At 47.7% G+C, this 27,070-nt stretch overlaps 7 protein-coding genes across 7 annotated transcripts; 6 read left to right on the forward strand and 1 right to left on the reverse strand.

Moving 5' to 3' along the window:
• Positions 1 to 386: 386 nt before the first annotated feature.
• Positions 387 to 6,171, forward strand: RhiXN_11065 (uncharacterized protein; the record flags this gene model as incomplete). The annotated part of the gene is made up of 19 exons (XM_043330880.1): positions 387 to 501; positions 552 to 746; positions 811 to 968; positions 1,027 to 1,277; positions 1,514 to 1,525; positions 1,581 to 1,951; positions 1,996 to 2,020; positions 2,081 to 2,112; positions 2,168 to 2,247; positions 2,302 to 2,384; positions 3,902 to 3,987; positions 4,044 to 4,238; positions 4,285 to 4,442; positions 4,498 to 4,997; positions 5,055 to 5,425; positions 5,498 to 5,510; positions 5,571 to 5,602; positions 5,661 to 5,743; positions 5,797 to 6,171. 19 exons carry the CDS (start codon positions 387 to 389, stop codon positions 6,169 to 6,171), a joined length of 3,135 nt encoding a protein of 1,044 aa, XP_043186225.1.
• An 840-nt stretch (positions 6,172 to 7,011) lies between these two features.
• Positions 7,012 to 9,286, forward strand: RhiXN_11066 (uncharacterized protein; the record flags this gene model as incomplete). The annotated part of the gene is made up of 8 exons (XM_043330881.1): positions 7,012 to 7,072; positions 7,128 to 7,322; positions 7,371 to 7,528; positions 7,588 to 8,096; positions 8,249 to 8,529; positions 8,589 to 8,693; positions 8,747 to 8,832; positions 8,888 to 9,286. The coding sequence occupies 8 exons, from the start codon at positions 7,012 to 7,014 to the stop codon at positions 9,284 to 9,286; spliced, it is 1,794 nt and encodes a 597-aa protein (XP_043186226.1).
• Positions 9,287 to 11,608: 2,322 nt separating this feature from the next.
• On the forward strand, positions 11,609 to 14,148 carry RhiXN_11067 (sodium/inorganic phosphate symporter; the record flags this gene model as incomplete). The annotated part of the gene is made up of 15 exons (XM_043330882.1): positions 11,609 to 11,706; positions 11,755 to 11,882; positions 11,937 to 12,068; positions 12,123 to 12,217; positions 12,272 to 12,337; positions 12,388 to 12,452; positions 12,506 to 12,612; positions 12,666 to 12,767; positions 12,818 to 13,133; positions 13,186 to 13,410; positions 13,463 to 13,513; positions 13,568 to 13,685; positions 13,740 to 13,934; positions 13,990 to 14,055; positions 14,110 to 14,148. 15 exons carry the CDS (start codon positions 11,609 to 11,611, stop codon positions 14,146 to 14,148), a joined length of 1,803 nt encoding a protein of 600 aa, XP_043186227.1.
• A 1,154-nt stretch (positions 14,149 to 15,302) lies between these two features.
• RhiXN_11068 (pathogenesis-related protein PR5K (thaumatin family)) lies at positions 15,303 to 16,350 on the forward strand (the record flags this gene model as incomplete). Its single annotated transcript, XM_043330883.1, has 5 exons — positions 15,303 to 15,470; positions 15,524 to 15,803; positions 15,864 to 16,012; positions 16,065 to 16,272; positions 16,328 to 16,350. 5 exons carry the CDS (start codon positions 15,303 to 15,305, stop codon positions 16,348 to 16,350), a joined length of 828 nt encoding a protein of 275 aa, XP_043186228.1.
• A 2,549-nt stretch (positions 16,351 to 18,899) lies between these two features.
• Positions 18,900 to 20,710, forward strand: RhiXN_11069 (Nop53 (60S ribosomal biogenesis); the record flags this gene model as incomplete). Its single annotated transcript, XM_043330884.1, has 8 exons — positions 18,900 to 18,995; positions 19,044 to 19,180; positions 19,235 to 19,299; positions 19,358 to 19,722; positions 19,776 to 20,138; positions 20,200 to 20,365; positions 20,423 to 20,576; positions 20,638 to 20,710. 8 exons carry the CDS (start codon positions 18,900 to 18,902, stop codon positions 20,708 to 20,710), a joined length of 1,419 nt encoding a protein of 472 aa, XP_043186229.1.
• Positions 20,711 to 20,898: 188 nt separating this feature from the next.
• On the forward strand, positions 20,899 to 22,165 carry RhiXN_11070 (protein YIPF1; the record flags this gene model as incomplete). Its single annotated transcript, XM_043330885.1, has 7 exons — positions 20,899 to 20,950; positions 21,002 to 21,147; positions 21,198 to 21,457; positions 21,517 to 21,649; positions 21,763 to 21,870; positions 21,928 to 22,002; positions 22,040 to 22,165. 7 exons carry the CDS (start codon positions 20,899 to 20,901, stop codon positions 22,163 to 22,165), a joined length of 900 nt encoding a protein of 299 aa, XP_043186230.1.
• Positions 22,166 to 22,232: 67 nt separating this feature from the next.
• RhiXN_11071 (26S proteasome non-ATPase regulatory subunit 6) lies at positions 22,233 to 26,627 on the reverse strand (the record flags this gene model as incomplete). Its single annotated transcript, XM_043330886.1, has 14 exons — positions 22,233 to 22,335; positions 22,384 to 22,493; positions 22,544 to 22,762; positions 22,812 to 23,012; positions 23,063 to 23,449; positions 23,518 to 23,801; positions 23,850 to 24,016; positions 24,336 to 24,511; positions 24,571 to 24,696; positions 24,754 to 25,021; positions 25,066 to 25,251; positions 25,305 to 25,602; positions 25,654 to 26,516; positions 26,569 to 26,627. The coding sequence occupies 14 exons, from the start codon at positions 26,625 to 26,627 to the stop codon at positions 22,233 to 22,235; spliced, it is 3,447 nt and encodes a 1,148-aa protein (XP_043186231.1).
• Positions 26,628 to 27,070: the final 443 nt, after the last annotated feature.

Below are 27,070 nucleotides of genomic sequence, written 5' to 3' on the forward strand. Positions count from 1 at the left end.
AATGTCCAAATATTTCAATTTGCGAATTAATCGTAAATTTAAAGCTATTCGGGTTGAAGTATCGGAAAGGAAAAGACTACTGAGTTTGAACTGCAAAGGTGGAAGATTATCCGGAGTAGTTCGGCTAAGACAACGCTACTATGTAATGGCTATATTATAGGATGTCAAACCTACCAATAGTGTGGGTCTGCGGATCCGCTCTACCTTTACACACAGTGATTTTTCAGAGGAATCAGCACATACCAAGCGTGCCAGGCGCCAATTCAATCTGCACCTACTGCTTCCTAGTACTACACTGACCACTATCCTATCCTATCCTCACCTTCGCTCCTAGCACAAGAAGTCATCGTCCTAAAACATAAGGACAGACGCGGCGAGCCGTTAATATGTCGTTCCCGAAGCTGTCGTACTCGAGGTTACGGATTTATTCAATTCCCTATATTACCGAGTTTTTCTACGCTGGCTCAGCCGTTATCCTTGCCATTCTTATCATCGTAAATAGTAAGTATATGTTTCAGTCGATTGAGAGTCATTTTAATAAATAGCTTCAGTCGCGCTCGTCGGAAATGACGTGGTCACTGAGTTCAAGAATACCCCAGACTTTATCGAGACCAAGTGGTGGGCTCCCAAGTGGCTACCTGGCGGAATGACAATACCCACTACTCCAGGCCCGTGTCAGCCTCTCTCATTGCCGCAACAGTCGACGTCGATTCGAACAAATTCGACGTTGGCAATATTTTCCTATGGTAAGCGTGCTACCGCCGGTGCTACCTGGCTGTCGTTGTGTTACTTAGACTTACAAGGAATCAGCCCTTGTGAATGGTGTAGGTTCATTTATAGGCCAGAATGGAATGGAAGAATCCAGGTGGTACGGTGCACCGCACTACCATGCGGAGCCGTTGACGAATTGCACCGTTCAAAACATAACAGCACTGTTCGATTTCCAGAATCGCGGACATAAGTTAATGGTATGAACTTTCCCATGATACGTTTTCGCCTACTAATTATAATCGGCGTCCGGTCTAGTCACAGATAACATGCGATATTGACAGCGCCGATCCTAAGACGCCTCCAAGCATTAAACTTTCGACTACCTTCTCACGGGTAGCCAATACTGACCTAGGCACCGACGATATAATGACTTACATATACTCATATGATGTCCCTCGGTTTGCCGATATCAGCAAAGCTCGGGCGACGCTTTTACCTCAAGATATCCCAACACTTACAGTGCTTGGTCTACTGGATGCAATTGGGAGCGATCTGCTCAAGGCAATGTGGGCTCAGAAGTGGTCATGGAAGCTAACTGGAAGAGACAATAAGTGGCCAGATCAAGCAGTCGTCAAATGGGCCGCCAAGACAAACTGCACCAATGAAAGAAGATGCAGGTCATAGGAGAAGGTCTCGAAGGTATTGATATATGGTACTCGAACACAAGAGGGTCGCAAGATTTCAATCCGGAATACTTTGCTCCCATGAACACCACGATGTATAACTATTTTGTGGTATTTAGAGATGCCCTCTAGTAAGTGGATTTTGATCACTGCACATACCAAAAACTGGAATGAATACGCCCACAGTCTCGATTTAGGGCATTTTGATGAAAGTGCGAATGTGTTCCTCAACTACAATGCGTTTCAGTCCCGCATTATTTCCGATAATTTTCTAGAAACGGTAGCAGGGGACGTAATCAACATAGCACGCCCGCCCCTTAACACTAGACCCTATTCGTCTGACGAGTTCTGGAGGACTTGTACTTCGGGCTGGGGCTGTCTTAACGGGACTTGGACAAACGCGCTTTTAAATCACAGCCCAGACGCTTCGAATATCACGAACGCATTACCTCTCTCTTCGCTTCAGAGCCAGTACCCTACTATCATCGATCAGAAATTTATGTGTCCAGTTTTTAAGACAAAACAAACCGGAGCTTTACTTGTTTCTGTTTTCGTAGGTAAGTTCGGTATCATTCTAAACATAAGATGCATAGTATAACAGTTGGTTGTCAAGCTACATCTTTGATGTATGCAGTACTGTACTGTATTTTCTTGTTCTTCGCTCCACTTCTGGACCAGAAATACAGAAAGAGGCGCGGTATGAGAGAGATTCTGTATGGTTGGTGATCACAGGGGTTACTGTTAGGACTGCCTTGCTTACTCCTTACCAACAGAAAGCGAAGACTCAGGGACCCCCTACCACCAACACTCGCGTTATTTATCAACTGGGTCGCCTTCTCCTTATGCTACTTCGGTAAGTAATATTCGTTATGCTGGGAATTCACAATACTACTTGAATCTTATACAGTTCGATGCATCCCATATACCCTATAGTAGTGCACGAGTATCCCAACCATCCAACAATGGAATCCAGTGCCGGATTACCTTTTTGTGCGTACCCCCAAAAAAGAGGACAAACTACCTCCGGGGGCATCTTCCCCTGGTTCCCCAGGTGCATTCATGCCCAGGCTTGATGTTGGAGGGCTTTCAATTGCACCTAGCTCCCAGCTTTCCTTGAATCGGACCATCTCCAGAGATACCACCAATACACACCAAGCTGCAAGAGCTTTTGGTGAACATGATCATGTATCACCCCTTCCTCCTAGGGCACTCGTTCAAAACAGCCGGGGTCCCCTGATTCTTCAACCGTCTCAGAAACCCACCATGCGGAGTACACGTGAACCACATAATCTCAACATACGCTAGTCATAGGTAAAATAGCTCTGACAATTGCGGCAAGGCGTGTATAATGTGGTAGATATCTGTTACCGTTTGTGCTTTGCTTTCACTAGGACTTATGTATTGGGGTTATGGACACTTATGTATCAATGCCTTTCTACCTTTGTATGGTAATTTGTCTATGTTTGGATCCTTTCAAGAGTCAGTTATCAATTACCCCTCCCTGCATATGATGGGGCTTCTTATTATGGGGTAATCTGAATCATTACTGATATCCCTACCCCTTTGCTCCACAAATATAACTTGGCCTTGGACCGGTACGGCGAGAAGGGGGGGAAGACTATGATAGTGAGTAAGATGAACGACCGGGACCGGCGAGCGAAGAGGAGTGGGGCCGGAGAGGCGGAGCGCGAACCAGGTCGTCTGCAAGTAGAGGTGCGGGTGGGCGGGACTCACAGAAAAAACGGGGAAAACGGGTAATTGATGCTGCGAGCGACAGTGGGCTCGCACTGGATGTGGTACGGATAGGAGGGAAACGGAGGAGCAAGCGCCGAACCATAATATTACAAATAGGATATACACGTGCGGATATAGTAACGGCATAAGACCCGGCCTGAGTGACCCAGTATAAGTTTTGCAGCCTCCACGGGCTCCGTCGCAAGACTCTACTTAATGGACCTCAAGGAAAGCATTATCGTCCAGTCTGCTGAAGCTATCTGTCTTCCCATAGGAATTCCGCTAGGTGAGACGTGTCCCTCTCTCATAGTTCTATTCAGTATACGGTTCGGGATCAGACATCTCTAATTTAATCGGCACCATGACTCCCCTATCACCAGCCTAGATTCCATGAGCGCAGAACGGGTGCGGTAGGAAACGTCAAATTATAGTAGTGATGGCTACTAGTGGTCGTTTAGGTAGCGTAATGCTACTAGGCGCTTGTGCCGTCCGAACTTATAGCGAGTTAACTAAATTACCAGGGCATCACGCGTGCACTAAATATATCGATTTCAGGGTCCAACTTTCTGGTTGACTTGGACAACAATGCGCCACCTTTTATGAAGAACAATATATATAGGGCGACTACAACTTCTCAACTACCAGCCTGTCGATATTTCGCCACCCCTAGGCTCACATATTTGAAACATCAGCTTCCTTTTTCATTATCAAACATTGATATCTAACGGAGATCCAAGAATCAAAATGTGGTTCCACCGACTCTCGTACCCTAGACTTCAAATCTACGCGATTCCATATATTACTGAGATTTTTTATGCTGGTTCAGCTGTTGTACTTGCAATTCTCATCACTGTTAACGGTGAACATGTTGAGTGGCTGCAATTAATGAAGCACTGCTCTGATCCAATACTCCAGTTGCCCTTGTTGGGAATGACGTCGTGACCGAACTCAAGGACACCCCAGACTTCACCGATAACAAGTGGTGGGCTCCTAGATGGCTACCCAACAGCATAACAATACCTACTACTCCAGGCCCATGTCAGCCTCTCACGTTGCCACAACAGTCAACGTCGATTCGAACAAATTCGACACTGCCCATATTCGCGTATAGTAGGTAATTTATTGATAGTTGATTCGATCTACTAAGGAAGACTAGCGCTGATGAATGGTCTGGGGGTATCCCGGAATGCAAATGGGGATGAAGAACCCAAGTGGTACGATGCGCCTCGCTATCGTGCAGAGCCGCTAAGAAACTGTACCATTCAAAATATGACTGCCCTCATCAATTTTCAAGACCGTGGACATAAGCTAACTGTAAGCCTGGTTATGGTCGTGATGCTTGTTCTATCAACCGACACTTGATTTCTAGTCACAAATAGTGTGCAGCATTGATAGTACCGACCCCGAGACACCCCCAAGTCTAAAGCTGTCGACCACCTTTTCGCGAATGGCAAACACTGATTTAGGATCAGATGATGTTGTGAACTACATATCATCGTATTCCGTACCTCAGACGGCCGACATAGGCAAAGCCCGGACGGTTCTTTTGGCCCGAAACGTTACAGCGCTTAAGATGCTTGGAGTACTAGACGCTATAGGGAGCGATCTGCTCAAGGCAATGTGGGCTCAGAAGTGGTCATGGAAGCTGACCGGACGAGACAACCAGTGGCCAGATCAAGCAGTCGTCAAATGGGCAGACAAAACAAACTGTACCAGTGAAAGAAAGTGTAGGTCAATTGGAGTAGGAATCGAAGGTATCGATACATGGTACTCAAACACCAGAGGATCACAACGCTTCGAGCCAGAATACTTCATACCAATCAATACGACGATGTACAATTACTTTATTGCTTTTAGGGACGCAATATAGTGGGTACCTATTATTCAAATGGCCCAATATGCGCTGAAAGTATCATATACACGTAGCCTTGATCTTGGTCGCTACGACCAAGATACGAACATCTTTCTAAGTAACGATGCGTTCAAGGCCCGCATCATATCAGATCCCTTTCTGGGAACAATAGCTGGCAATATCATCAACGTAACTCGCCCTCACCCATATACCCAACCTTACTCTGCGAGAGAATTTTGGAATACCTGTACTTGGGGCTGGGGATGCCTAAACGGAACCTGGACCGATGCGCTTTTGAGTAACAATTCGGCTGCATCGAATGTCACTAATGGACTCCCTCTTACTTCACTTCAAAGTCAGTACTCGACTATAATTGATCTCAAGTTCGTTTGCCCTGTTTTCAAAAGAAAGCAAACAGGAGCTTTACTGGTGTCTGTCTTTATTGGTAAGCAGGCCCCTCCCCCCCGCTGGCCCCCTTGACCTTGCGATATACGTTATCTGACAGCTGCCTGAATAGGCACATTTTCAATGTATGCAGTTCTATATGGAGTATTCCTATTTTTTGCTCCATTATTCGACCAAAAATATAGAAGGAAACGTGGATACAGGGAGGTTCTTTACGGTTAGTAAACGATGAATTAGTGCAGGAGATAGCTCCTTTACTTATACCTTGTCTATAGATACTGAAGACTATGAATCCATTCATTATAATCGCTCAGCATGCCATCCTGTTTCCCGTCCGACGTCTCCTTATGCCACAGTGGTAAGTGCAGTTCGTTCTCGTAGTATCTTTAACACTCGATACATCCTGTATAGTTGGATCTACCTTCTTTGGCCTACAACCATCCAGAGCCGATCAAAAGGTACGATCCAGTACCAGATCACATCTTTATACGCGCACCAAGGAAGGAGGATGAATTACCTCAAGGGGCATGCACTCTAGGTGCTCCGAGTGTGTATACACCGAAACTCGGTTTTAACACTCTTGCTGCAACTGCTCGTAGCAGCCAATTTTCCCTGAACCCAACGGCATCTCGGGACACTTTAAATTTAAATGCTGCAAGGGCTATATGGGACTATCGCGAACCAGACCCCCCAGTACACTCTCCTCCTGGAGCCACTGCTCAAGATGCCCGGATTTTCCCACCGGCTCAGTTGCCTCGAAAGCCTCACCAGGCAGAAGATGCATAGAGTAGATCATCACAACTGAGGTTGACTAAACAGCTCTACACACAACTCAATTTCTGGATGGTTGGTTCTTTCTGTCCTTGTAGTAATCTTCTGCAATTTCATTCGAATTTCATATCGTTAACTTGGCTTACCCAGCTTAACTTGGTGAGATACTATTCTCTCTATCTACATATAATCGACTTTGTTGATAATACACGGGATTAACGTGTCGTAAGTACGTGTATCGTAGGGATATGTGTAATAATCTACGCAAGGAATAATATTACTACGTGCCACCAGACTCAGCCAAAGAGTTATTACCCTTGTTTCTGCACCGCATTCCTGTGTTTGTCCTACATGGTGCGACCTGATTGGTAGTTGGGTAAAAATGTTGAGCGTGAAGCGACCACGTTAGTCTAATACTATTAGTAGGTACTAAGCTAAAGCTTGTGGCTATGTTTACCCCTTTCTCAACAAATAGTCACGATGGGCCGGACTTAACTGGCTTCCAAGAATAGACCACGACTCGGCTAATCCAGCCGCTTACATAAGTTGTTCTGCCATTGTAGGCTATCTCGGGGCACTCAGAGATGCCCGAGTTCATCAATATGCACTGCCTCACTATGCACCTTACACTAAGAGAAGAAAGACAGCCAACCGCTTAAAACACAGCTTATAAACACAGGCTCTTACTCCATTTAATCCCGTCAGTCACCATCCTGCTTTCAACACTCTCCCTCGAGACATCCTCCTCGCTTATTATACTTTGATAACCCGACCGTGTTGTGAGTTCGATACGGGATCGAAATGTGGTTCCGCAGACTCGAGCATCCCAAAGGGCAGCCCTTTGCAATTCCCTATATGGCTGAGTTCTTTTACGCTGGCTCAGTCATCCTCGTAGCAGTTCTTATTGTGGTCAATAGTGAGGGTGCACTATAGTTAGGGCTATATCACACTCTAACTATACTATATCCTAGTCGTACTTGCCGGAAATGACGTCGTAACTGTGCTTAAGAAGGACCCAAACAATACTGACTCGAAGTGGTGGGCACCCAATTGGATACCAGAGAGTTTGACAATCTCTGCGACACCGGGACCTTGTCAACCCCTCACATTGCCACAGCATGCCACTTCAATTCGCACAAATTCAACTCTACCTATCTTTGCTTATAGTACGTGGTATAACAAGAAGCTGCTCGGCGATACTGATAAGATTACAGCGATCTTAAATGGGCTTGGAGCGATAACGCATCCTAACGGGACACAAGAGGCCAAGTGGTACGATGCATTACCGTATCGGTCCGAGCCACTTGAGTCCTGCACCGTTCAAAACATTACTGCTCTGGTCAATTTTCAAGACCGTGGAATCACAACCACCGTAGGTCTGATATACCGTTGCTATCCAATTTAAGTTGATACAGTATGAATGACAACAAGGCCCAAATCGTATGCGATATTCAAAGCCAGAATCCCGATGCTCCTAGCACTCTCAAACTCTCCACAACGTTCTCACGAATGGCCAACACTGATTTGGGCTCTGATGACATTGTCGACTACATATCTTCCTATGCCGTCCCTCGGACAGCTGATATCAGCAAAGCCCAGGCGGTACTCTTGGCTCATGACATCCCCGCACTCAAAATGCTCGGAGTATTAGATGCTGTTGGAAGTGACATACTAAAGGCGCTCTGGGCTCAAAAGTGGGCTTGGAAGCTTTCAGGTCGAGATAACCAGTGGCCTGATCAAGCGGTAGTTAAATGGGCTGCAGAAGCAAATTGCATGGGCTCCGATGGCCTGGATAGGTGTCGGTCCTCGGGTGTTAGAGTGGAGGGCATAGAGACCTGGTACTCGAATACAAGGGGATCACAGAACTTTAGTCTACCATACCTTCGGCCGATAAACACCACAATGAACAACTATTTTATCGTGCTCAGAGACGCGCTTCAGTGGGTATTTCGAATTTTATAACTGAACAAAATTAACCATTTACCTATGCGATATCATAGTCTGGACCTTGGGAACATTAACAAGGAAACTAATGTATTCCTGAATGCCGATGCCTTCAGAGCCCGTGTCTTGTCTGACCCCTTCATGTCAGGGTAGCCTCGCAAGTTATTGGAGTACCACGCCAACCACCAGCGAGTCCCGGGGCCTATTCGGCATACGAATTCTGGAGGTCTTGTACTTGGGGTTGGGGATGTCTGAACGGAACCTGGACCGATGCATTGAGAAACAACGACCCGGCTGCGATCAATATCACAAATGGCCTCCCATTTCATTCTTTCGATAGCCCATATTCTACTGTGATCGATGTGGATTATGTGTGCCCTGTGTTTCAAACTAAGCAGCCGGGCCCCTTCCTCGTATCCGTCTTTGTCGGTGAGTTGAAAACGTGCTGTGATTAATAATAGTTTATTAATATTCAATTTGTTTCAAAGGTACCTTTTCGATGTATACGGCGTTGGCTGGCGTCTTTATGTTTATCGCGCCGTTATTTGATGAACGGTATAGAAAAAAACGTGGCCTTAGGCAGAATTTCTCCGGTAAATGAATTCAGCGAGTGAGACTGTGTTTTCGCTGATTGATTCCTGAATAGATGAAGAAGGGGATATACAACAGTACCATCACCTTACCCATCCCTTCCAGTCACCACTCCATTCAACGGGTCCATATGCGACAGTAGTAAGCGTGACAGTTATTTCGTCTCTTACACTACACTCACCCTACCTACGATCAGTTTGAGGTACCTGATTTTCGGTACAATAATACCAGCATGGATACTGTTCCACGATATGACCCCGCTCCCGACCACCTCTTTGTGAGAACACCGCGAAAAGGAGAAGAGCTACCCCCGGGAGCCTGCACCCCAGGGATTCCAGGAACATATACACCAAAGCAATCAGTCGGAGGCCTTCCTTCGATTGCTCAAACTAGCAAGCTCACCCTCACCCAAACGGTCTCCCGTGACTCTACGTACCCGGTTCAGTCTGCGTGGGACGCAAGTGCTCAGGATGGTACTATTTCGTTGGTAGGTCCCTCTGGGGCTGTCCTCACCCGGCCTCCAGGACTTTCTTCTCCGTCTCCTCCACCTGGCGAAAGCGAGCAGAGCGCGCTCCTTCAGCAATTACGAATGTGATCTTTTCTACTACTGTAGGGGGCGGATGAGTCTGTGTCAAGTTCGGCCTTTGAGTTGGTCGAGAACTGAATCACGAGATGTTTAGAGGCGAATATCTATACGGAACTAAACGCCCGCGAAATGAGCCCATATGCTATTTATATTTCGATAACTTATTTTTTTTTACCTGGGGTATAGAATATATTATGTATTTGATTTACATCTCACTTGCGGAGTGCTGCAACTCCCGGAATACAAACAAAACCCAGTCTTGAGCTTGGTGACGATTGCAACGGCTGAGTATTGGTAAAGGTGAGACGCGAAACTTACACCAAAGGAAAGGGCTGCAAGGTACGAACACAGGGAGAAATCCAATTAAATGCAAAATATATGCACAGTAAGCACATACTTCAATAGCTGTTCGCCGTGAACCATTTTTCTTTTCTGAGCTTTACAATATACAATAAGAATATTCTTGAATCACGAAGGCACAACAGAGGCGGTTATGATCTCCTAGCTGCGATTCTCCCCTGAAATATTTTTTCTTGCCCCTTTGATACAGCAGTACAGCTCTAAACCAGTTACAAAGTATATATAATTGGAATCGTTGGTATAAGTATGTACTAAGAATATCGTTCAAGTTGATCTTGGGGGGGGGGAGGTTCATCTGTTCGACACGGCCTAGACCGTCTCAGAGTACCACAATAGACAATAAATTGCTCCATGGACTTCAAGATATATCTATACGAGTTGTAGCAGCTGTTCAACACCCCCAGAAGCTATAGCTAGGACTCGGGCCGAAGGACAGAACTTTATCTATCTAATCTTTGTCCTCGATCAACTTGCAGAGTACGTCATTCAGGGGGCTTTTAGGAAGGTTATCCAACAACTATATACATACTCAAACTAAGCTTTCCCCGATTTATTCATTACCCGGACCTTTGAAATAGGCCAACATTATTGGGGTTTGATGAGGCGCACGAAAGCTTAGCGTACTCTGACACATACCCCTGGACCGCAAGATGGACTTGAAGATAAAACCATCAGGAATACGACCCCCAGTTCTTAGAACGGGTGAGCCAAGATTCGATGAAAAATTATTTAGCTCGTCGCTTAGATACACGTGCGTTATAAGTAGGCTGTGGAGTTTACACTCAGAGAGGAGCGCTGGGCTTGGCTGTGTGGTTGCGTCGTTTGGTCTGGCCCGGTTCGATGAGCGTTCCGGTGGTACCGGTGGTACTAGAGCCGTAGCATATATTGAAATATTTATCATTGATTGATTTGCCCTGAAAAATGATTCTAACCGCCTTGGCTCAAAGTTTTCGTCGATGTGATCAGCCTTGGTAAAATCTGGGTCAGCCTACCCCGTCGATTACAACCGGAAGACATGTAAGCGGGAATTTAGTTAACTACTGGAGTTTGAATCCTCAAATCCACTCTCTTAGAAGCAAAATTTTGGCTACTCATGGTATCTTTGCTTCGGTCAATAGCGAATGCCAGTGAACTTTTGGATCGGAGTGGGGACCTTTTCCTGCACATCATGATAGAAGAGCAACTATCGTACATGTGAAGTCATATCAAGAAATATCAAGAAACATGATGACATGTGCGTGGAGCAGCAGGCTTAGTCTTTCTTCATGGATATCGAGTTTAGCGAGAGCACTTACCGATCCATGACGGGTTCGGGTTTGAAACTTCATCCTTGGCAGCAGTGAGGTCCTGCTGCTCATCGATTTCGTGGCCTTGTTATGATGTGATATTATCTACTACGGCGGATCACTCGAAGAAGGCTTCGGATAAACTCCTATGAATTGGTTCATTTCAAGCATAGACAGACAACGAATTCAGCGAATTTGGCCCATAGGGATGTAGGAAGCGCCCACGTTCCTGGCTGAGCTAATTTATGGCACGTGCACATTCACACAACTGGTTCTCTTGGCATCCTCGCCGGACAGCGACTGCGTGCAGTAATAGCGCGGGATGGTTCTGTTCTGATGTCTAGTAGCTGATAGAACATAAATCAAGTCCATAAACGACAAACCCACCGGCAAAAGGAGAATGTCCGGTGTGGGGGTTAACGGCACAGGGCATGCCAAGTGTACGATCAGCTTGGCACGCGACCAGTATTCGCATTCATCTACGCACGTTCTTCAGGTAGTGGCTCGTATTGCTCGTTAGATATTGTCTGGGCTTGTCGTTTTGGAGTGTGCCATGCCTGTGCCTGATGCTTCGGCCGGTCGTGCGATCAGCTTCATTGCCTAGCATTTGGATCTTGCTTTAAAAATGACCGTACCGTCTCTGTGATCCATAGGGTTGTGCGCTCGTCATCTCTCTTTGCCCGAAATGCCGCGCCTTGCACAGTATGACTACCTATTCGCCTTTGGTGTTATATTCGCCTTCCTCGATGCCTTCAACATTGGCGCAAATGATGTTGCCAACTCGTCAGTTCTACCCTTATCAATCATCATTTGATGCTTATACCCTATTAGATTCGCGACATCCGTGTCTTCTAGGTCACTGACAATGCGACAGGCCGTCGCTATTGCAAGTGTAATGGAGTTCTTAGGTGCAGTTCTTGTTGGTGCGCGTGTAGCATCAACCATCCGTAACGGCATTAGTATGTCAGTCAGTCACCTAACCTCCGACTTGCTAATTTACACACGGATTTCAGTCGATATCAGCATATTTAACCAGGATCCTGCCATGCTTCTACTTGCTATGGTTTGCGCTATCTGTGCCTCGTCCCTATGGCTCACGATGGCTACTCGATTGAGTATGCCTGTCAGCACCACCCACAGTATTAGTATGTAGCTCTTTGGACTTCAAATCTTATGTGAAACTAATTGAGACACTTTAGTTGGTTCGTTGATCGGTGTTGGCATCGCCGCAGGTGGGGCCAAGAGCATTAAGTGGGGATGGAATGGTAACGGTGTTGCTTTTGTATTCGCTTCGGTGAGTGAACAATCTCTCCAAACTTCAACAACGTGGTTCTGAACTTAAGAATAGTGGGTCATCGCCCCTGCCGTGGCCGGAGGCTTCGCAGCCATTGTTTTCTTGCTCACCAAGTTTGTGGTAAGTCTTTATTTTATCGGCTTGTTTTATATGACCTCACGCCTTGCTAGGTTTTGAACCGTGACGGTGATGCCTCGGTCAAATATGGTCTTATGTTCGCTCCGATATACTTTTTGTAAGCATGCGACCGCACATATAGCCGCGCATATATTGACTTTTGGACGGTAGCGTTGTCTCTGGTGTCCTCACTATGGCCATCCTCTGGAAGGGCTCCCCTTCACTTGGGCTGAGTGAAATGCCTCCTGGCGAGATGTCTGCTGCAATCATCGGAACTGGTAAATACTGGCAAGCCGGTTTTCTTGACGCATATTCACCAGTTTCCCTCTAGCTGCTGTTGTGATGTTATTGTCCATAATCTTCTGGCTCCCGTACGTCCATGCGCGTGTTGTTAAGGGTGATTATACCGTCCGTTGGTATCACTTCTTCATGGGTACTTAATTCCCTTATATCCACTGAGCTATATCTGACCTAATATCCCAGGTCCTCTCTTGTGGAGGCGCCAACCTCCGGCAGACGCTGCCGAATTTATTGCTGGTGCTGTCCCCGATTACTACAAGGGTCACCATGCCGAGGACGCTGTCGCTCCTGCCGACGATGAAGAGCATGGTGCTGCTCGTCACCTCCGCAAGGATGAGACCCAGCAAGTGCAGAGCGGCAAGAGCGATTCGATTACTGAGGAAAAGCCTACGGGAAGTGATCGTGATGCATCCGAGCCTGCTCCCACCGCTCCTGTTCAAGAAAAGTCAAGAATTGCCCGGTTGACTGCAGTTGAGGGACCTCCGATCGAGGGAGCGTGGTAAGTTGCTTACCCCTTAATCTGCTATCGTCTCATGACCCACGCCTATTAGGATCGAGCCCAAGAACTTATACATTATTGCCCGTTACCGCACTATCCCATTCATCGTCAAGGTTTTCACTCATGGCACCACGGTCGATGTGCTTGACATGCAAGCTCAAGGCCAGTCCAAGGAGGGGCGCAGACTTCAAGACATGCATAACCGGGCTGCCCAATACGACAATCGCACAGAACATTTGTACTCTTTCCTTCAGGTCATGACCGCCGCTACTGCATCGTACGAAAGTTTGTTTTGCAAAGCTCGTTCATCAATACTGATCATCCTCCAGCTTTGCGCATGGAAGTAACGACGTCTCGAACGCCATCGGCCCCTTTGCTACGTAAGCCACCGTCTCCCAATTATTATCTCAGGCTAATGTAAAGTTCATGTATAGGATTTACTTCACCTGGCATACTGGTACCTTCGCAGGAAGCAAGAGCCCTGTCGCAGTCTGGATGTTAGTCTTCGGTGGCGCGGCAATCGTCATCGGTCTCGCTACCTATGGCTACAATGTATGTTCGGTTGATTCTTAGGGCTGAACCAACTGCTAACACCTTTCTTTGTAGATCATGCGTGTCCTCGGCAACCGTCTGACTCTGCACTCTCCTTCGCGCGGATTCTCTATGGAGCTTGGTGCCTCTCTCGCTGTCGTTCTGGCGAGCCAGGTCGCAGTACCCGTTTCGACAACACAATGCATTACTGGTGCCACCCTTGCCGTCGGTTTGTGTAACGGTGACCTGCATGCTCTGAACTGGCGTATGGTAAGCACTTCGCCTGTCGTTTATAACAATATTTGTGCTCATGAAGACCTACTAGTTCGGATGGATTTTCTTCTCTTGGGTTCTCACCATTCCTTGTGCGGGTCTTCTCGCAGGGTGCTTGGTATGTTCATCTGTCTTCGATAATGAAATGAGTTGCTGACTCCTTGTCCCTTAGTTCGGGATCATTGCCAATGCTCCTCGATTCAGCAGCTAGATACATCTCTTTTCCTAAAAATGTGTTCTGTGGTTGTGGTTGTCTTTATTGCTTTTGATGAATATAATTCTTTCGCTCCTCACCAAGTATGTTGTCTACCAGGAATACGTTGGAATGAATGATATTCCGGCTAGAGTATACTGGCCCTGGGATGCTTTCGAGTAGGATAGTAGGAGCAATCGAGTGCGGAAAGATAAACATAATAGTCATCATTACCGCAAAAACCGGGATCACTAATCAAAATCGCATCACAATATTAATATTGCAAGTGTGGTAGAATAGACAGGTATTTGAACCATCACGACTATTATGCATTAAAGTATTTTATCTTTATGTATCCCCAATAACGTCCTCCTAAGTGAGAAAACTGCTGGATTGTATATATATATCTTCAGGGTGTTGCGAGTCGTGCCCCAGGATAGGATCATGCACTCTGCGCCGTTACTGTGTTCTAATCGTTAGTCCTGTCGTTTTGTGGCTACGTGTGTTTAGGCATTGATATATGCTATTCTCTATTCCAGTGCCCAAGAAATATGCCGATGTCACATATATTGTGCCACTATTTGGGAAGAATCCCAGCTGCTTTACCGTGCTGCTCACTAATCAATAGCAACGGGCAAAGTGCCAATCACTGGTCATCACGTGGTAACCAGCCTCCCGGAGCAACAATCCATGCTCGAATCACACTACAAGTATCTGTCCAGCGTACAATATCTCGTATCCGCCAGAAACGCAATTCAAAGTGTAGCGAATCTATGAATCTTGCTCTCACTTCCTTTCTTTGATGATTTTCGCCGCCTATCAGCGCTAGCGGGTGGCCGAGATGACCGACAACTGCATGTGGGGCGACATGGCTTGGATTCAGCCGACGCGCTTGACGAACTGCTCATGTTCAACTCATTCAGCGAAGGTTCCAATACTCTGTCGCTTGTACGCTTAGTTGAACCGGACTCACGTGGGTCCTGTGAACATGATGGAGATGCTACGTTTGTGAGTCAATCAGGAAATTCAGTGAGTGGATCTTACACTGTTCACGACCATGCTGTACCTTAGGCGGAATGCTACTCGTGGTGTCCCCCCAGGACTTTCTTTCTGACCCAGGTCCGAACAAGTTCGGATTGGTAGTATAAAGCACGGCTGGACTGGGGCAATGGATGTTCATCATACAGGTTCTACTTACCTATTCTGCAGCTTCTCTTAAGCTCAACTCGAAAAATGAGATTTACCATCGCTGCTCTGCTCTTGCTCTCGCAGGCTCTGCCCTCGGTCGTACTTTCACAGTATACAACGCTTGCCCCTTCACTATCTGGCCAGCTGTCTTCGTACGTATACCTTCGGCTATCTTAGAGGAAAATGACTTAGTTGTATATTTTAGACTGATCTAAATGTTGGATCCGCCGTCCCCAGCATCGAGACTGGATGGGAGGCCCCGGCCTGGAGCAAGCGTACCTTCAACGTGCCCGACAACTGGAAGGCGGGTCGTATCTGGGGTCGCCGCAACTGCAACTTCTCTTCCAACCCTGGTCCTAACTCTTGTCTTACCGGTGGCTGCAACGGTGGACTGAGGTGTGACTCTCGCACTGGTACTGGTGTACCTCCAGCAAGTGTTGCCGAGTGGACTCTCAGCGCTGGTGACGGCCAGGATTGGTACGATGGTAAGCGCTTGAAACGACGGCCCTAGTTGGTTGGAAATCTCATACGGGAACTCTAAACAGTATCACTCGTCGACGGATACAACCTACCCATGCGTATCTCGAACAGCGTTAGCTGCCCAGTCGCCGAGTGCGCTGTTGACCTTGGCCCGAACTGCCCTGCTCCTCTGAAGGGACCTTTCGATGGCTCTGGCTTCCCTGTTGGCTGCAAGGTAATTGATAATTATACTATATGCGTCATCCATATTGACATTCTGCCTCAAGTCTGCTTGCGTTGCGAACCTCGACGGCAACCAGGGCAACTCGAAGAATTGCTGCTCTGGACAGTACAGCACCCCTCAGACTTGCCCTCCTAGCGGTGTTCAGTACTACTCGTACTTCAAGAATGCCTGCCCACGTTCGTACGTCTATGCTTATGACGAATCGAGCAAGACTGCTCTCTGGACCTGCCCTGCCTCGAAGAAGGCTGACTGTAAGTCCTGATCTCTGACCTTCCAATATGTGACTGCTAAATTTATTCCCTGTAGACACCCTTACTTTCTGCCCTTGAGCGATTGTGTGAAATTTATGGTAAAAATGCTGGCTTAGAATTGATATTTCTTTTTGTACTCCTACTACATTTAGCTAGACAATGTGATGCTTATGCTTTGTCTTGAATTTCGAGCGGAGCTGCAGTTGAGAGAAACCTTCTCAATATACGCTCGGTCATGTGTTCGAGATTCAGGTGATAGACATCGCGGGGTACCGCACTTGAGTTTGTATGGCCTGAATCTTTAGATAAGGAGGGAATCGGATTGGGATAGTTTTCCTCCCCTCCCCTTGTATCCGGACAAGGGGCTGGCTCTATCATAGATGCCGTTAACGGGATCAAATAAATGGCTCAAGATCAGTGCCAAGTGCAATGCTACCTATTGCGGTTTATGGGCTATTTTGAACCAAATCAGGGGTTGGTTGATTGGCTTCTAGAGGTCGGCGTGCGTAATGTGACCTAATGAACCGAGCGTAAGAGACCCTTACTGCTGTCCCCTTGATTGCGGATTTGATCCTCGGACGAGGGTTGCTAAGTGTATGCCTAAGAAGGCGGACCAATATAGGATACGCTAGAAACGGTTCTAGGCTAGCCAACGGGGTTGCGCATTTAGAGAAATCTTCAGCTGATGAGCCCTTGAGCGATTGTACCTCGGGTCTTACATTATTATATCCTCATTTGTAGCTCATATACAGCTCAAATATAGCCACATAGCTACAAGGGACACTGTACGGAGACTGTGTTATTTGAGATTTATCAATGAGAACATAATCAATATAAAGTATATCAAAACAATATTTCGTTTCTGTTCAACTTGTCCATCTGCCGACAGTGGAAGAATTAGGAACATGCACCGTAGCAATAAGGTTCCCATGCCGTGAGTGTAAGACTATGCATTGGTGCCCTATTCAGACATAGTATCCGGCGCTTGATACCAACATAATAATCCAGTCTACTAGTACTAGCGGCCCAACCTCAACTCTAAGTGTTACGGAAAGGTCCGAGGACGATCTGCACTTGTCTGATCAGCTGAGAAAAGAATAACCTTCTCAGATAGCGGGTATGTCAATATCCCTACACCGAGGCCAGCACGTTATCAACGCCGATCATTGATTGTATGTTCGTTAGAGGGGCGTTGTATGGTGTGATACCGGTATGTATCCATCAGAAATTTCTACATTTATTCCACGGGCCGGAGGTACTTGATGGGGATAAGGGCATGTGCCGCACCCGGGAGTGCTCTTGGCACGTGAGTCGAGTAGAGTTTAGCGTTATGTACGATTTAGGAAATATTAGTTTGGTATCTACACCATCCAAATGACTCTGATGTGTGTGTGAATCGGTGAGAAGCTAATCGCGCAGGTCACTGGATTGATGAACGCATGGACACTTGGGGACTTGGAGAGTTGGGCCACCCGGGTTACCTCCCTTCGGCGACCATGACTTCATGATTCAACCAAGTCTAGGGCCGGGGATAGCCAGACGACCACAGAAAGGTCCTGAAGTTCCGCTGAGATTCCAGTTCGATCACCGTGAGGACGGGTGAGAAACGAGAGATGGAACTAGAAGCGTGAAGTATTGGTAGGAACTCAAATGCACGTTTGCGGGAGTACCGGTATCAAAGGCTAATTTCAGGGGCTGAGAGAGAGGGAAAGCAAATGGAGACGAGTGAAGATTCGATTTGATCACATGAGCACGACCGTCGACGCGATACAGATAGCCCTGAAAAATTCGATGATGTAGTGTGGGGGTCTAGAAAGCCTAAGATGGCCGGATAGTGTTGGGAGAAGCATTGAAGCACGAGTCGCGTGGAATGAATATTGGGGATTCTCGGGTGGGAATGGGTCGTTGCAAGCAAAATATGCTCGTGATTCCAGACATGTGAGTGCGCGCAACTTCCAGCATAGGAATAGCGGTCCCACTGCAATAGGTTAGGTGGTGCTGTACCAGTATACAAGAGTAAAACCACAAAAAAGGAAGAGAATGGGCTCGCAAGCATATGGCACACAATAGTCGATTACGGAAATACCATATCCCATGACGTCCCGCACTGGCCGAGTGCAATATATGCAAACCTGAACCCACGCAGGATCTTGGCCGAGAGAATATATTGAGAGCAAAATGTTGATGATATGGCATGGAGTATACCACGACTGAGCAAGAGACAGAGATGAAGACGGGTCAGCCGGATGATCTACAGGGCCCAGAAGCACAGTATAAGCACAGTAGAGCCCCGATGAAGACTACAGATGAGTGAGCTACGATCTTCAAGCAATAGATTGTAGTCTCTAGGCACCAGTCGAGCAATCAAGTCCACTCAACCGTGGTCCCACTGGCTGGAATACATGCGATAGTCGTTATGCGTACCTTTGATCGATCCGTGGACACGGGCGCTTGTTAGGTACCCAATCTGGAAAAGTCAATGCAAATTGTTACCGAAATTCTCTAGTTGACCTTATTCCTGGACACTTTGCGCTCCCTAACTCAGCCATATACGCAGCGGTTGCTAGGACTCTGGGCAATCCGTATGTGCATATATAGACCATGTCCGGATATGATTCACTAACGCAATGCTCGGAACTCGTGCTCAGTATCGTCCACTCTCCAAAGCCACTCTTGCTCGCAAACGGGCCATGGCTATCTCCACCGTCAGTAGAGTGAACAAGGTGTGCTTTGCATCCATATCATAGGCTGCACGTTGATCATAACTATAGATAAAGTCTAGGTACGGCGCACCGTCTCAGCCATCTCAATCTACACGCAAGGGCAAGAAGGCCTGGCGCAAGAATGTTGATATTGAAGACGTCGAAGACCGCCTGGAGGGACTGAGAGACGAAGAACGGGAAACAGGGTCAGCTTCCGTTAAATCATCCTGCTCTTAGTAACTCATTTCCAACCTCTACAGCGGCCCGGTGCATGAAAAGTCTAATACAGAGCTATTTGCGGTCGATGTCCATGGAGATGAACAACGTGAGTCTGATATTAAAGCTTATCAACCTTTTTAATATCTTACTCTAATTTACGGTAGTCAAGAAACAGATGCGAAAGCATCGTCCCCTCAAGTACATGGAGCTGCTCGCCCGACGTTCGGCGGTTCCTGCCGTCCATTCCCGTGTCTCTATCCCAACCCCCACATCAGAATCCTCGAAGCCCCGCATACGCGTGAGTGCCGCTGAGAAAGCTCGACTCCTTCGTATCGCACACCGGACCAAGAATCCACTCGAGGCGATCCAAGGTCGATCCAATCTCCCAGCAAGTGAAGCTGTGAAGCGTAGTGGCAAGTACGATGTCTGGGCTTCGGAGGATCCCGACGAGGTGTCGCTTATGCATGCTATGCGGACGTCCGAGGCCAAGGAATACTTGCTCCCGATTGTCAAGAGTCATAAATCCCGAGTAAGTGTTCTCGTTATGTCCCCGTGCTTTGTTTCCTGATCTGCCAATCTTAGGCACCGCCATCGGCACCACCTTCGGTTCCTCCCCTCACGAACGCCATCCTCCCGAAGGCTGTGATATATCCCGATGCAGGAACATCGTACAACCCAACGTACGAAGAACACCAGGAGCTCTTACAAGCTGCCCATGAACGAGAAGTGAAACGGGTAGAAAATACGGAAAAGGCGGAGGAAGTGAGGAGAAGGATGGAGGCTGCATGGGAAAGGAAGGGAGAAAACATGGTAGAGGGTATGATCGTGGACGTCGGGGAAGAAAACGAGGAAGATGCTCCAGAGGAAGAACGTGTCGACCCGGTCAAGCCACCCCAGAGGAAGACTGCTCAGCAGAGGAGGAAAGCTGCCCGAGTACTCGCCGAGGTAAGCCGAATTCCTTTAGATTCGCTCCGGAACAAAGTATAAACCATTTGAATCGTGTTAGAAACGTTCGCGAGCCAGTCTTGCTCAGAAGCGGCAACAACTGGCATCTTTATCGACTCTCAAGTCGCTTCGTCGCACGGTAGCCAACGCCCAGTCTGAATCTCAAAAAGCCGCGGCTGAGCGAGCAGAAAAGAAGCTTGCTAAGGGGTTGATGGGGATGAAGATAGGTCCGTCCGTGGCAGCATTTGCCGTAATATTCCTCTGACAGAATGCCTTGTCGACAGGAAAACACGTTGTGAAGGAGGGTGAAATCGACTTTCAGCTTGGGGAAGACTTGCCTGAAAGTTTCCGCGAGCTAAAGCCTGAGGGGAACCTCTGGCGGGACCGCTGGGGAAGCATGGTAGCTAGAGGAAAAGTCGAGCCTCGAGCTCCGGTATTGTGAGTACCAATTTATTGGAACTGCTTGAAAAGGCCATTCTGACACACACCCCTTGTGTAGGGCTGCCCGTAAGAAGACGAAGACCAAGGAGTACGAGAAACACTCGTACAAACAATTCGATGCTCGAAACTAGGCTTTATGTGGGACTCTTGCTATTATATATTTGTTTTGTCTGTACATATTGGGATATATATCTGTAGAAACACGAGGTCAAAGAAATACAGGCTATGATCTTGCTTTGGTGAATTACAGGGGATTAGATAATATCAGCGCTACTGGGTTATAGCCATCCCACTAATTTGGCTCCGTGCCCAAACTACCATGGCACAATACGAACGACTTGAGGCGGATGCACCCGAGCTTGAGTTTAGATGTAAGTTTTCAGCACGAAATGCGCTTTATAATGACATGAATATCCCTAAAGCATTCCTCGGAGACGAAAATCAGCAGCGAGGACCGACCAGTCAGACTGCCCCATCTCGAGGATGGTCCGACCAGTCTCGCGGTGGCCCAGCCCCTATATGGTCGATAGACTACTACCAAAAATGGTTTGACGTTGACACCGTGACAGTAAGTCTCATCAGCTAGATGGCCTCGTCTATGACCCACTCTTGGCCTAGGTTCTAGCGCGTATAACCCACACTATGAACCCCTTCTCTGCAGACCCATCCCCATTCACCGGTCCTCCCGCATCACAGCCTCCCTTTGCGTTCCTGCCCTCGTCGACGGACTCGAAACCCGACCTTTACGGCCCGTTCTGGACGCTTACGACCGTTATATTCGCTCTCTATGTCTTCTCATCCTTCGCCGCGAGTATTACCAGCTACCTGAGTGCCAAGCCGTTCGAGTACGACTTTGCGTTATTGAGCATTGGAGTTAGGTTGGTATTACCCTTTATTGTGCTGCGATACAACGTGACTAAGAAATGGTTTGATTTAGTTTGGTATATGCCTATGGGTTTGGCACGCCATTCGCGGTTTGGGGTGCGCTGCGATATCTCGGAACTGAGTGGTCGATCGTAGAAGCAATAGCAGTATGGGGGTATGCGATGGCGGTTTGGATACCCACTGCAGTGAGTTCTCGAATTCCCCACATTTATTCCCATAAACGAGTAATTAATCTTGGCTCTGACACCGCTGTTTATCATACGTGGAACCAAATTATTGACGCGGTACCCGACCTAAGGCATTATGCATCATCCCTATTCCAATATTACGATGGGTTCTAGTTGGCTTAGCGTTCGGGTCCTCAGGCTGGTACATAACAAGGAACGTTTATCCCGTACTAGCGTCGGTAAGTGATATTGTAACTAATAGATTCTAGACAAACATTTAATAACGCTTCTTAAAGGCCGACCAGAAGCCTGCGCGCTTGATTATCGTAGCACTCGCAATCCTTCATGCCGCTATTGCACTAACTTTTAAGGTTTTATTTTTCTCATACTACATCGTATCCGAAATAGGCGGAAAAGATCCCATCGCGGGGTCTGGCCCAACCACGAACACAACCCGAATTTTCCTTTGAAGCCGATCTGGCGGACGGTGCAACACAAACCTGGCTTGGGGTGCCAGTCAAACGGCATGACTAGATGGCGATTCTTGCGCTGAATACATTACAGTGTACATAGGTGTTGCTATTTGTAAGAGGGATCTGATCTATTGGACCTCGACTATACTACCCATTTCTTCGTCTTGAGCCGGGGGGCCAACTCGCTGTTGCTGAGATTTGCTTGTTTTCACAACAAGGTCGTTTTGGATCCTGTTTGACAAATCAGCCCCGAAAAGGCAATTAAACGGCCGGACATACAACTTCATGCGCAGAATGAGTTTTCGAGCTGTTGCCTCGTTTTCTACACCGGCCTTGAGCGCCCTTTGGAACAACTCGGCTCGAGGATCTACCTGAGTTGCGATTAAAACCTAAGTGCATATCATTAGAGTGTGATTAAATCAATTATAAGGGAAAAGACCTTTTCGTTTGCATCCACCCGACCTTTTACTTGCCCTTCCCTCACCAATCGTACGATATGTGCTTCCACATCGGATAACGTAATTCCGAAAGCCTCTGCCAAGCGTTGTAACCGAATGGACGTAAATGGGGTGGTATAAAGGACCAGGGCGCGATCCCGAATGAGGCTAGTAAGCAAGCCAATATGTGGAGCAAGAACAACGTCCAATCCGTGGCGTGACTGTATAGAGTCGATTATCATTCAGGCCCCAGTCAATATCACGACATACCGAATGGCGATCAAGAAGTTCGAGAACGACCTTGAAGTTATTGTTCGTATATGCATCGATAATCTCACGAATATACGGCTCCTGTTCTATGAAATACGTGAACGTGTCACTTTCTACTACAGATGCTTTGATTTGAGAGCGGCTGAGAGTGGCTAGGGCGGCCAACGTTCCATATATTGCGATGTCAGCTGGAGCGACAAGCTTGGGTGGGATCAACAACACGGTCCCTCATGAGCTCTTGTTAGACTCACTGTACCCAACCAATCATCTACATTCTTCTCGAGTTTCAAGAACGTCCAGGCGGCTTTCTGGAAGTTTCCTTGTCCGAGCTGAGCGATTCCACTGGCAAGCTGCAATTTGGACCTGGCACGCTCATACTCTGCATCCGCCTTGTCTGCTCCTTTACCTGTGCCAGCTCCGCCGGCCGACGCTGATTCGAGCGCAGACTCTGCTTTGAAGACGTAAGAATAAATTTGGGCAAAGTTGAGTTGTTCGACTAGTAGTTCCACAGCGGCCATATTCATTTGCAACACGTGGCCTGCAGTAGTACACGATTCGCGCCCCTTGGAGTAGTGCTTGAGCGCATTGGCTGTATCCCCGAACGAACGGTAAAAGTTGCCCAAGTCGCGATAGGCCATCTAATCGTTATGACAGTCGTAAATGCACCAGCCAAATGTCGTTAAGACAAACATGACAATATACGCACTCGTGTACTCTCCTTGATGAGATTCGTCGTATAGGTCTTGAGTTCGACTTGCAGGCGGTCGCCCTCGGCATCTTTAGCCGTCTTGACCTTGGCCATCCAGTCCTGGTCGAGAGTAATCTGCTTGTGGACAGAGGGGAGTGCATTGTACTCTGTTACAAGTTGGTGGTACAAATTCACATCGATATTAGTGGATTTGACCTGGTCGATGGCGAGGCGGAGTGCATCGGCTTGGAGTGTAGCACTGTTGGCGGCAATGAAGCGCAGGCGCTTGATAGCAGCTTGACCTGAAGGACCCGTAAGTATCAATTGAACGGATATCAATCTGTACGCACCTTTATATGAGGAGATATATAGCTCGAGGTCGAATGGATGTTGGTCATCCACAATTATGTTCCTCTTGACTGGTTTCTGGGTTTCTGCAGAGGCTGAGGGTCCAGCGCCGCTCACAACGCCCTCCATATCATCTTGGTACTCGGAGTACAATCCCTCCATTGCCATACTTCCAAGTTAGAGGAGATTATTAAATTGATAATGTGGCTGAGATTCAGCTTATCCACTGGGCACGGTGGGCGAGAACGACGATGGCGCGGTCACGTGAGTTAAATGACCTTCAATTGCACTAATTTATCCCAAAACGGATAGGCAAGTAGGGTGGTATTCGATATGATACGTGGAGGTGGTATGTGTAGAATACAACATGAATCATAAATCATAAGGAGCCATGAAATCACGTCACGACCAAGATAGTCAACTAACTATCACTTGGGTTTGCACTAGGCTGTAAACTCAAATTCCGACATGTAGATCTCATAGCAGACACTCTCAGGTCAGACCATACAGCTGCTCGATTCTCCACTTCCGTTCGTTCCCAGATATCGGTGAGTTTTAAGAGGGCAGTGTGAGGTGGTGTGCCAGAATTAGCACCTTTTTGAAGGCCAAATATTCGCCGACGGATCGAATCACGATCTTTTCTCCGGCGCGCGGCGACCCCAACCTAAAAGTAACTTGAAGTGAGCATAGTCCCATCTGTTACCACACAAGACTTTGACTCACAACATGCATTGGTATCAGCAAGAAGGTGTCAGGGTTATGACCCGGCTTGACACCATTGATAATTCGTGTGAATGCCTTGACCGCCTGGGCTACCCGAGGGTCATCAGCACCAGCTCCACAAAGTGCCTAGTATCAACTCAAATCAACATATTTTCAGAAAGACTGAAAGATTGGGCTATGCACCATGTAGAGGTAGACAAATACCGTTTGCCGCCAACATTCCTTTACCGCGAGCCTCCGGACAGTAAGAATTGGGTCAGATGACACCCCAGGGGCGAACCTTGCACTCCGAATTCGGGTTTCTATCTCAGCTAAGATCTGTGGATCTACGTTGGTGCCGAATTCTTCGCACAATCCGTTGATCCAAGCCAGCAGAACAAGAAATTGTCCCGGAAGGCCTCGTAACCACTGTAATCCATCTTCTCTCGCGATTCGGTCCCACGTCTCTTCACTAAAGCTCACGTCGTATTTAAAGAACATAGACCGGCCACTGACGAGGGTAAGGAGGACATCGCTCTCAGCGAATTGTCGATGATGGAATGCAGATTCCAACAATATGCGAGGGAGGCTAACCAGCTGCTCTGGAGGCTCGGGACAAGCTCGTCGAAATACCGGTGCGGCAGCATGCATGAGACCCATAAGGTTCCTTGGCCCCAGTGACCAACATTGTAGGAGGAGCATCTTTGGCAAGTTGAGTAAGAGTCGTGACGGTAATCAGGCGTTTGCATGCTCACCTCGACAAGTGGTCAAACGACATCGACGCGAGGGGTATATCCAATTCACGGCGTGAAGCAGGTTGTTTTGAAGTTACGTGTGCTATACTCTGTTGTGCCTCGTCATAGAGGATAGCGACAATCGATGTACTTCGTATAGTGAATTTGGCATCTCTTCCAATCGCAGTGATCGCGTTTGCGATAAGTATGACCCGATTTCGTGAGGCTTGGGAGCTCGAAAAGCGAGCAAGGATGTTGTCCCTTAGTTGGTATGCGATCCTCGAAGGTTCAAATACAGAGAAATTTGCCCAACGCGCATCTTTCAGACCAGTCAATGTAAAGTAAGCTCATAGTTAACTTGATTACTCACAACTTTGCAACACAAAGGGCAATGTGTTACTCTGTGCATGAGGATCAGGGGTTGGGATTGTACACATGACTATCCCAACCCCTTCAGGATCCTCGTCGTCGCTCGCCGATTCCTCATCCTCACTGGGGCTGAAGCTTAACGAGGGTAACGATCCTGATGAGCGAGAGCCAGAACCAGAACCAGAGCCGGAGGCAGAGACGGAGAATAGTGAATCAAGTGGTCTAGATTGAGTGGGTACGGATAATTCGTTCCACGTATGCTCGAATGCTGGAACTCCGTAGGCCGGACCGGGTTGTCCCTGACTAGGATGTATATGTACTTCCTCCAAATGATTGCTCGGCGTGTGTGAATGAACTATTTCTAGAGATGAAGCACCTGCTGACGAACCAGACGAGGAACCATGTGGACGGCGGTCAGAGCTAGCCGGGAGCTGTCCGGTTGCGTATCCCATATCCCGCGATTGAGTGGGTACTACGGGTTGCTGCATAAGTGAGGTCTGAGTGGTGTCCGCTGTAGATGAATGGCCCGGTTGGCTCGGAGGATCAGGAAACTGGGAAAAGGTTGACATTTGGCCTTGGGGCTCTGTAGATATGTTTCTTTCCTCGTTAGTAGTTTGCGATCGACCGGCAGCGACTGAGCTTGTTGTTGACGAAGACACATGTGATGCAGTGTACTTGGTTGATCCAGGCATTACCATCTTGAAGGTGGTGCCACGCTTAGTGCCGGTAGCAGGTAGGATAGGTCGTGCACGACGCATAACTCCCCTGCTATCGGGGTTTTCAAGCGGAGGATATCCTCCGCACTGTATTCCCATTCCAATGCAACGCAGGCATTGGGGGTGTGTCTCGTCACATTTCTTTTTCCTAAGCGGATAACATTGAGGCAATGACGTATAGCCACCAATAAGATATATACCTATTCTTGCAGGTGTAGCACCCGTTAATTGAGCGAATGTTCATACGAGGAGTGGGCATCCCGAAGTTCGTCGTCGAGAGACTGAGTGTTGGGGAATCATAGAAGAAACCGAAGTCTATAGCTGAACAGGTCGGTTCGGTAACCAAACGAATAAGGATCACGTGGGAAGTACGAGCTTAAACTAGAAGTCCCAGTATCAAGGATCGATAGCTGCCGGTCCCTGGCTCCAGCCGATCTCGATGGCACCCACTATACTCAATCTTTCATATCTGTCTTTTGATGAAAGATACGTACGCTAAGCCACCGCCCCAAGTGAGCTGCCGTCCCCACTGTGTCTACCACTGGTAAATTCTTGTGAGGCACCCATACACAGTCACTAACGGTGTGCACGACAATGCTAGTGAGGAAGCTTGGAAGCTTACGTGGGCAGTTGTGAATCAATTAGAGTTTAATCATGTTCTAGTTAGTAAATGGGGCCTACGGTGGTGTGTAACTACGTACA

Source organism: Rhizoctonia solani, chromosome 14, assembly GCF_016906535.1.
Source record: "Rhizoctonia solani chromosome 14, complete sequence".
Classification (NCBI taxonomy): Eukaryota; Fungi; Basidiomycota; class Agaricomycetes; order Cantharellales; family Ceratobasidiaceae; genus Rhizoctonia; species Rhizoctonia solani.